The 10315-nt window shown below is 49.3% G+C and overlaps 1 protein-coding gene across 1 annotated transcript in view; it reads left to right on the top strand.

Annotated features, from left to right (window-relative positions):
• The first annotated feature begins 200 nt into the window (after nt 1-200).
• The window catches only part of SAG (S-antigen visual arrestin), a 25110-nt gene continuing 14995 nt past the window's right edge, over nt 201-10315 (top strand). The window contains exons 1-5 of the mRNA XM_006906619.1: nt 201-263; nt 3487-3547; nt 5448-5501; nt 7199-7392; nt 8866-8925. Of these exons, the coding sequence (XP_006906681.1) occupies nt 201-263; nt 3487-3547; nt 5448-5501; nt 7199-7392; nt 8866-8925 (432 nt within the window). The remainder of the gene's footprint in view (nt 264-3486; nt 3548-5447; nt 5502-7198; nt 7393-8865; nt 8926-10315) is intronic.

Genomic DNA, 10315 nt, shown 5'->3' with positions numbered 1-10315 from the left:
AAACCAGACAAAGACTGTATTTAATCAAATATGGATAGTGAGGCAGGTAAAAGGACGTGTCTGACAGGTGCACAGCATCTCATGAGTAGGTGTTATGCCCAGAATGTTCTCGACTTTATATTTAGGATCGTTTTACCTGTCCCCAGTCCTAACACCTGACGTACATCCCACGGTGGAAGAAGCTGCCAGGGACAGATAAGATGGCAGCCAGTAAGTCGACACCAAACCAAGTCATCTTCAAGAAGATCTCCCGGGACAAATCGGTAAGTGGTACAGAAGTGAGTGGCTTGATGGAAATGTTTGTTTGGTTGGTTGTTTACTAAAAGCTTTTTCAAGAATAGATATGATCAATACCAAGACCATGTGCGGTTGAGGGAAGCTCGAACCTGTCGTACTTGGCAGAGGTGATGCCAGTGTTGGCACTGTCGGAGGCATATTAAATGGTCTAGAAGTGCCCGTGAACTTCCTGGCATGGAGCCAGGGAGGGTCCACCCCACAGCCTCTGTGGATAGGGTCTCTTTGCTCTATTTGATGGCTTCTTGGGGGCTGACAATCTAGCTCAGAACCATCAAAGCAAACCATTATATTTTAATTAAAATTTGTTTCCAGTAGTAAATATTAAAAAAGCAAGAAAAAACAGGTGGAATTTATTTTAATATCGTATCTTATTTAACCCAATATATCCCAAAAGACGATCATTTCAACATGCAAATGACATAAAAATTATTGATGATATATTTTACATTCATTTTTTAGTTTAAAATCTGGTGTGTAGTCTACTCTTATAATACATGTCAATTTGGAATGGTCATATTTCAAGTGTCCAGTAGCCACCTGTAACTAGTGACAACTATATTAGACAGCGTGGATCTAGATCATCCTTCTAGTTGGCTTCTGAAGCCACACGAGAGAATCGGACTTGGCCCGGGCCCTGTCCATCCTCCCCTCTCCTCGCTGAGGAAATCCATCATTTTCACCAAGTATTCCGAATCTTTGGGACAGCAAGTTGGGTACCCACTCAATCTCTTCTCCACGTTCTTTTCGGACTTGCGTCTTTCCAGCGTATTTTATCTTGACTTCTGGAAGAGGAAGAGAGAACCCACTCCCGCTGGGCCATATCGTTTTCCCACTTTTTAATTCCTCACACCCAACGGACATCCTTTGAACCAAGAAATTTAGGATTTTGTTATATATAGGAGGAAAGATAATTCATCGATTAATGTCTCACATATTAGGATCATTCCAACTGCAACCTCTGTATGACTCCAGACATGGCGCACGGGGGCTCTGGAGCCATTTCTCTGTGATTCTTTCCCTCCTCTGCGATCTTCATCTTCCAGCTGGAGGCAAATGGCTGCCCCAGCCCAGATGTCTCATCCTCTTTTCCTTCCAGAAAAAGGAAGAGGCTGTTGCTTCCTGGGGTCTCTTCTTAAGAGTGAGAAAATACTTTCCCAGCAGACTCTTCTCCTATCTCATTGGCCAAAACTGGGTCACATGCCTGCCCTAAACCAATCCTGAGCCAAAAGGAATGAATGATCATAATTGAATCCAGCCACTCAAGAAGAATCATCCTCTGGAGCTGGCCTCCTCTTAGCACACGGCCACATAGAGGATGGAGGACATGACATTTAGTGACTTTTATCCCGGAAGCAGGAGCACGTGGCTGTTGGGTGGGCAAGCAGCAGGTGGGCTGTGGTCTCACGTGGTTCAGCCCCACCTCTCGACCTGCCCCTGGGCTTTCCCTTCCCTTCCAGTGCAGTAGAAGAAGTACCTTTGCTCCCACCTGAGGTTCATGCTACTCGCACCCTAGGCGTCACGGTCCACCACCTCCTCCGAGTCCTCCACGCTCATCCCCCCTCCTGGGCTGTATCCACGGCCTCTTCCTTTCGACCAGGACTTTGCCTGAGCACACAAACAAGAAGAGACATCTTGCACCAACTGCCCTTGACTCTGGGCCCTTTCTGGCTCTCCTTCCTTCACAGCCAAAGCGTGAAAACAAGAACAATCTCACTGTCTTCACCTACCTTCTCTCACTCACTCTTCAGTCTCCCCGCTCCCAGCCACATCAGCCGCCTGCCTGGCTTTCTGCTCGCCACTCCATCCTCCACTCTGCTGCTAACGGGACCGCAGTCTCGGCCTTCTCCTCTATAAAATGGGGTTAGTTCCTACCTTATAGAGGAGTTTTGGGGATTCAATGAAATCGTGTAGCCACGGTGCTTAGCTTGGTACCCGCTACATGATAAACGCTCCAAGGGCTCTTTAATTGCAGGTCTTTCATCCCGCTTAAAATTCTTTGATGTCTTCCTGAGTTCTTTAGGGTCAGATCCTCTAAGACCCTTTCTGGCACTAGCTTGTATCCCCCGTTTGGTGGCCATTCACCTGCAGAGGAAACCATTAGGAGTTTCAGAAGCATCCTCTTGGCTCTGAGCTTTGTATACAGTGATTTATTTTTGCCCAGAAAGCAAGCCCCTCACCATCAACCCCCTGACTGCCATCCCAGTCACCTGGCTATGCTGTTCTTCAGGTGCTTTAACGTCAATAAAACAAATAACCTAGATGGCACTCGGATTCACTGCAGGACACCTGATGGAGGGGGTAGATACAGGAAATGATTTAATGCCAACAGAAATGATTTTGGGTATTCACAGATATAAAAATAGGAATTTAAGAGGCTTAGAAAAGAAGGGGGCTAGCCCAGGGTACGTGCCCTTACTGGGGTACTTAGCAAGGGTTGATTGAATTTCTGTTACGTAGCAGTTACTGTCGTAGATAGTGTGGTGGCTGAAAGATGAATGAGTGACAGAATTTTTGCCGTCAAGGCGCTCACAGCTCTGTGGGTTACAGTGGTGAGTGAAGGCGAACCAACCCATGCTCTCCCACAAAGGGGGTGGGCAAAGAGACCTTGCTACCGGGGGCATGGAAAAGGGACCAGGACCAAGATACTGGTCATCTCCCCGCCAGCCAGCCCCACCCTCCCCTGTTCCTCAGAGTATGGGTTGATTTACCTGTACAGAAGCTCATCTGGTAGGATTTTAAGGACTAATTTTGAACTCCCAGCTCTTTGCTCAGTCTATAAATTCCTTTAACTAGGAGGGGAAAGCTTTCATTCACAGGTAGAAATTAAAGGCTTACCATGCAAATACGTGGGAGAGGCTTCATTTGCATAGGTATAACCTTCCACTAAAGTATTACCAGTTACTTCAACACATTTACCTGATTAATATCGGACCTAGGCTTGATGGGAAAACATGGGGATAACAGGGACCATCCAAACAGGTGGAAGAATTCCTTGGAGCAGGTGTCCGAGGGGCAGGAAAGAGCACACCTTGCCTGTAATCCATCTGCTCCACCCACAGCCCGACAGGGGAGAGGAGGTGATGGACAGCTTGCCCCTCTTCCCAAGACTAATCAAAATGTTTTGGTTGTTGCTGATTTTTAACATGAAGGCCTTTGGCCACTTAGAATCCGTACCTGTTCCTCCCACAGGTGACCATCTACCTGGGGAAGAGAGATTACATAGACCACGTGGATCAAGTAGAGCCTGTGGGTGAGTGGAGTTTGGAATACAGTTTTCATGCTGGTTTTCCTTTACATCATTGGACAACTGCTAGTTTTGTATTTTTAAAAATTGGCTCCGTTAATAATCTAATCAAAGAAATGCCAATGAAAACATCAGTGAGGTGCCACTTTCTGATAGGAAACAAGATAAAGTAGTGTGGGGGACACAAAGGACTCATTTCTAGAATCTGTAAAGAACACTCAAAGCTCAACAGTAGAAGAAAAACAAAATCCAGTTAGAAAATAGACAAAAGACACAAAGGGGCATTTCATCAAAGAAGAAATACATATGGATGGCAAATAAGCCCATGGAAAAATGTTCAATATTATTAGTCATTAATGAAATGCAAATTAAAACGACAACGAAATATCATTCTACACCTGTCAGAATGGCTAAAATAAAAAACAGTGGCAGTACCAAACACTGGTGAGAATGCAGAGAAGCTGGATCACTCATACATGGCTGGTGGGACTGTAAAATGGAACAGCCACTCTAGAAAATGGTTTGGCAGTTTCGTAAAAAAACTAAACATACACTTACTATATGACCCAGCAGTTGCATTCCTGGGCATTTATTTATCCCAGGGAAATGAAAACTATGTCCATTCTAAAACCTGTACGTGTTGGTTCATAGAAACTTTATTTGTAATAGCTCCGAACTGGGAAGAACCAAAATGTCTCTCAGTGGGTGGAGCCAGTTAAACAAGCTGTGGCACATCCATGCCACGGAATTCTACTGGGCAATAAAAAAGAATGAATGACTGATACACGCAACAGCTTGGACCTCCAGGGCCTTATGCTGAGTGGAAAAAGACAGTCTCGAAAGGCCATGTACTGTATGAGTCCATTTATACAGCGTTCTTGAGATGAGAAAAATACAGAAATGGGAAGCCGATTCACAGTTGCCAGGGGCTAAGGGTGATGGGAGTGTGACTATAAATGCAAAGCCCTAGAAAGATCTCGATGGCAAGGGAACAGTTCTGTCCCCAGATTGCAATGTAGGTTACACAAACTTCCATGTGTGATAAAATGACTTAGAACTCTACACACATTGTACCCATGTCAGCTTCCCGGTTTTGATATTGTACTGTAATTATCTAAGATGTAACCACTGGGAGAAACTAGATAATAGACACGGGGACCTCTCTGTCCTGTCTTTGCCACTTCCTGTGACTCTATAATTTCAACTCAAATCGTTATTTTTAAAAAAAGGAGTGTACAAAACTGGCATTTTTAGGCACTGAGGATGAGCGTGTCCTCAGCAAAACTCTTTCTGGAAGGTCGTTTGGCAGTATGTTATTAAAAGCCAAATCCAGTTCTGCTGTGGGTAGATGTGAAGATGTTCATTGCAATATTGTAACGGGGAAATCGGAAACAATCTAAATCCCCTGACCAGAAAGGGTTAACTAAATAATTTATGCTATATTCATGCATGAGAGCAGTGTGTAGCCATTCAAATGATTAGTACATATTATATATATATATTTGTGTGTGTGTGAATAGATGTTTACAATATAGTTGATTGAGGAATATGTTATATACTATGATAACTACAGAATAGTTAATAGTATATAAGTAAGATCTCTTTTTTTTTAAGAAAAACATTCGTGCACTAATTCCTTGACAGTGAGTATCTCTGGGTGGTGGAAATCTAGGTGACTTTTTCTCTTTACTTAATTTTCCTTGCCGATTTTCCGATAATGAACATGGATTGCAGGTGCAGTTAACAAACTGCATATGCATATAGTTTATATATTTGTATAAGTAATACACAATTATGTGTTTTAAAATATGTATATGTTTGTATCAATACTACATACAGTCTATCGAAAAGGCCTCTGGGCTCCTTCGTCTCCCCGCCCCGCTCACCGTTCTCTCTTTTGGTGTAGACGGCGTCGTGTTGGTGGATCCGGAGCTTGTGATTTTTTTGGCTTCCTGGTCTCGTCCAGGCTGGGGCTGGGAAGAGAGCATCCACGTGGGCGGGAGCCCGGGAGCCGCTGGCACTCTGCTGCACACACATTCACCTCCAGGCCCCGTCACCCACGGCCCCATGTATAACCCTGAGGGTGCGGGTTCTGTTCTCAGCAGAACTCACTGTCCCCACTTCTCAGATGAGATGAGGACTCAGGGAAGCCACGTGACTGTGACTGGGGTGGCAGGATAAATGAAGGGTGAACAGAGCCCCCTATCTGTCCGCTCTATCGACTGTGCACGTGTCCCTGTCCCCATGTCGTGGAGTTCTTTGCCAGGAGCAACCGCGGGAGGGTCCTTGGTGGCTTGATCCAATATGGGGGAATGGAGCCTGCTGGAAGGCAGAACCGTCTGATGCTTACTACTATGGTGGTTCCAAACCTCAGGGTCACAGTGCCCTTGATGACCTCTGGTGACTGGGATGTGTGTGGCAGTGATGTGGTGCTGGTAAAAAGCTCATCAACTTAATTAGAGCAGATTCAAGTCATCCTTGTGATAATCTCACAGACTCGGTTGCATTCTAAAGATGCCTTTTTGTGCGGTTGCTACTAGCAACCCCTGGAATTGTCCCTAACCCTGGTTGTGCCCACGGGAGTAAGTCAGACGTGGGGTAGTCTGCATTGAGGGGGCCTGGCAGAAAAGGGGCTGAATATCGCCCCCTTCTGCCGTCTCTACCCTCCTCAAGGTGTCCAACAGGGGTAGCCTAGCTTGAGCCTTGACCGCTGTCACCCTCGGCCTCATGGGGGATGGGCGCCTGCTCTGAGGGGAGGCACTGCCTGGAGAGGGAAGTGCAGCCGGGTCACTTCTGGGCATGTCCCTCGGACAAACACCAGATGACAGATGATGGTTAGGCAAGCCATTAGTGTCTCTTCTGAGCTTAGCGGCAAGGGTCAGTCGTCCTTGGGGCAGACACAGACAGAATCCTCAACCAGCACCTGCTGAGAAGTTGGGGACTGCTTCTGTATGCTTTGTGTTCCAGGATAATGTGCTTCGTGTGGCTTTATTTACCCCATTAAAGAAAGTATGTAAACAGTTCATCCTCAAGGCATGTACATTCACGTAATTCTTTTGGTCCACTGGGGGCACAATTTACATCTTTTTCATTAAACTGAGTTCCCAGAAGTGACGATTCAGAGAACGCATGTCTCTGAGCGGCGCGGGGAGGCTTTCCTCTTGGATTTGATTCCCCCCTCCGCTCGGTCCACAAGACCCTTTCGGCTCCTCTCGCAGACCTCGCATCCGGCTCCGGCACAGCCCCGCTTCCTCCCTGGCACTGTTGCCCTCTGCCTCTCACCTTCACCCTCAGCGCCATCCAGACATCCTGCCCTTAGAACCCAAGTGACCTGCACTGTGCAAAAGCCTCCCGAAGTCGCTGAGCTGCTGGGTCGAGAGGAGGGGGTGTGGGATGGAGAGAACACAGTGGTCAGGTGGCAAAATAACGCTCTTCACAGGATGTGCCTCCCAGCCTCTGCCGGGCGCCTGTGGAGTATTAACGCACGCCCCACGGGGGGTGCTGTTTCCCCAGATATGTGTGGCCTGGCTGGGTGCTATGGTTCTCAGACCCCATCCCCTCCAGATGCTAGAGGTCCTGCCCTGCGACCTGCAGTTCAGTGGGCGCCCCGTGCTCACGTGATTGACAGCCAAGCCCACCCTCTCGTCTCCCATCCAGTGTTTGTCTCTGTGACCTGCGCCTTCCGCTACGGCCAGGAGGACATCGACGTGATCGGCCTGAGCTTCCGCAGGGACCTGTACTTCTCGAGGGTCCAGGTGTTCCCGCCTGTGGGGGCTGCAACCACCTCCACGAAACTGCAGGAGACCCTGATGAAGAAGCTGGGGGACAACACGTACCCCTTTCTGCTCACAGTGAGTGACCCCTCTCCCTTGCCCTGGTCCCTTCACCCACAGCACCTTGTAATGTGACCAGGAGTAAAGGAAAGGGGACAGAGGGATGACTTCACATTTGTGAGCCCTCAAATTGTACCCTTGGAGGAAATTCTAGATGGCACGGGCTGTGATTGTCCTTTTTTAAGTCCTTGAAAATAGCCTCTGAGCCTTTTGAAGGCACTGGTTGAACCTACGGTTTAAATATTTCCCTTCATCCGACCACCTAATTACACGCGCATGTCATTCCTTCAGTCACTTGTCTATAAAAAGAAAGGCATCCCGAGGACTTCTAAACAGAAAAGTTCCCAAAAGAACTTTCCGCCGGTCACGCTAGAGAAATCACTTCCTCTCTCTCAAAGCCTCGTTTCCCCTGGGGAAACCTGGCCACCCACAGGCCTGCCCCGTGCCCTCTGCGACCTGGTGTGAACTCGACATGGGGGAGGCTGCTGTGGCCCTCTCTGTTAGCACATTTATGTGTCTTAAGATTATAGACTTCTCCAAAGGTACATGGTTCAGCCCTTTAGGACGGAAATTCTGAAGCGCACTCCAACATGGACAAACCTTGAAAGCATCATGCGAAACGAAAGGAGCCAGTCACAAAAGAACAAATATTGTATGATTCTACTCGCATGAGGTCCCGAGAGTAGTCAGACCCATAGAGATGGAAGAGAGGATAGAGCTTACCAGGGGCTGGAGGAGGGGGAGTTAGCGTGTAATGGGACAGAGCTTCGGTGTGGGAGAAAGTTCTGGAGACAGTGGGTGGGGACTTGTGCAGAACACGTGAATGTGCTTGATGCTGCGAGACTGTACTCTTTAAACCGATAAGTCTTATGTATATTTTACCACAGCTGTTTTTAAAAATCACTTTAGAAAGTCTTGTGGTCCTGGGTGCTCCCATTCAGTGGTGCTGGGAGCAGGAAGAGACATAACCTTCTAGAGACCCCACGTCGGTGTGTACTCAAAACCGGGAAACACGATCTTGCCCGACAGTTCCCTTTCTAGCATGAGTTGAGTAACACCGTGCCGCACGGTCGGTCGTGGCAAAGGAGCGAGGGCCAGCCAGCGGCAGAGCCGGGTGAACGACGTGGGGTGTCGCAGAAGCCCTGCCGCTGACTCGTGGCGGGGAACGTCATCTCACTGCCTCCCGAGTAGGGTCAGGCTTAAGGCCAGTGACGCGGGCAAAGCAGATGACAGGACACGTGCAGCACATGGTGCCATTTCTGAAAGACACCTAAACACATCTACCGTTCGTGCGTCTGGGTGTTCGCAGGACACTGGGGTGGTTACGTCGACGACGTTATTCTGTGCGTTGGAAACAGGCACGAACACGTTTTTCCTTTGGCTGGCTCCTCGTCTTCATTTTCTAGTTTTTGCACGGTAAGAGTGTATCACGCATGGAATAACCCGCCACCCCCACCCCCGAAAGAAATGATTTGTTGTTTCTTTCCACAGTTTCCTGACTACTTACCCTGCTCGGTCATGCTGCAGCCTGCTCCGCAGGATACAGGCAAGGTTGGTGCAAGAAGAAACGCCATGCATTCATTCATTCATTCCCTCAAGTGACTTTGAAAAACAGCCTTTTACCACGGAAAATTCCAAACATACACAGAAGTAGAGAGACAGTCTAATGAGCCTATCACTTGTCTTCAGCAAGTATTAACCACGAGCAACGCTTTGAACAAAATGGCACCGTGCCCCACCTCGTGAGCCTTGCGGGTTTATGGAGAGAAACGGGCAAAGAGCGAGTAACGAGTAGCCACGGGCACATCCCAGGATGGCGGGCACTATGGAGAGCTGGAGGCCGTGAGAGGCAGAGGGAGAGTGGTGCGGGCTTGTTCAGGATGCCGAGGGAGGGCCTCTCTGCTGAGGGGACATCACACGGTGTCAGGGGGCAGCGAGGAGGCTGTGTGCTGGGGTGGGAGGGGCAGGTCAGAGGCGTGAGGGAGGTGCAGCCAGGTCACGGCCGCATAGACCATCACGGGGATGTCTGCGTGAGGCGGGGACCACGGCAGGGCTCTGAACAATAGGTTCTGACTGAGGTCCCCCGAGGACTGCTCTGGCGGCTGTGCCGAACGTGGGGCGACGCTGGCTGAGCAGGAGCTCCGAACAGGCAGAGAGGCGAAGGGGCTGTGGGGTGGGGGGGGGGAGCAAGCCAGAGATTACAGGCCGAAGAAGAGTCGGTGTCAGGGATCCACGACAGAGGGAGCAAAACAGACGCCAAGTGAGGGCAGGGAGTGGAAGAAAGTTCTGGCAGGCCTGCAGTTGCCTTGTGGACGGCTGCGGTGACGGACAGGTCAGGGGCAGTGAGTTTCCCCGTGGGGGTCGCGCCCTATCAGAAGTTTGCGAAATCAGTGCAGCAGATCAGAAGTGGCAGGTAAGGAAGGTGGGATGGGAGGAAATGGATGAGAAAGGGCGGTTTCGGGGCGCCTCGCACAGCAGGCTCGGCGGTAGTTCATAGCTGTTTCACACACGCCTGTCTGTTTGCTGGGCCACATTACTTCTCAGCTTGGGCGGTAAAACGTTTGAAAGCCACTGGTCCAGGGAAACAGGTGTGGAAGCCGAGAGGGAGGAAGTAGAGGTCCCTAAATCAGAGTGGGGAGACACGGGTGCCAGCCAAACAAAGTGCCACCCTTTCGTCTGTCGCAGGAGAAGAGGGTATCAGAGCTAAGTATGAGCTGAGCCCAGGGAGGCCTGGGAGCGGGTGTCTGCACGCCCGGGGGCCTGGGAGCCAGACAGCTGAGGAGACCTTTGAGCTGGTGAGGGGCCTGGCTCTTGCAGGGAGTGGCACACAGTATGGGTGGGGGGGCCCCTGGGGGAGCTTGGCTAAGGATTCCAGGGCGAAGGCGATAATGAGATGTATTTATTTTCAACCTAGATTTTAGAATTGCTGCAATTCCAAACT

This window comes from Pteropus alecto, unplaced genomic scaffold (genome assembly GCF_000325575.1).
Source record: "Pteropus alecto unplaced genomic scaffold, ASM32557v1 scaffold110, whole genome shotgun sequence".
Classification (NCBI taxonomy): Eukaryota; Metazoa; Chordata; class Mammalia; order Chiroptera; family Pteropodidae; genus Pteropus; species Pteropus alecto.
The sequence above is the reverse complement of the archived record's forward strand: the minus strand, read 5'-3'. Positions and strand labels throughout refer to the sequence as shown.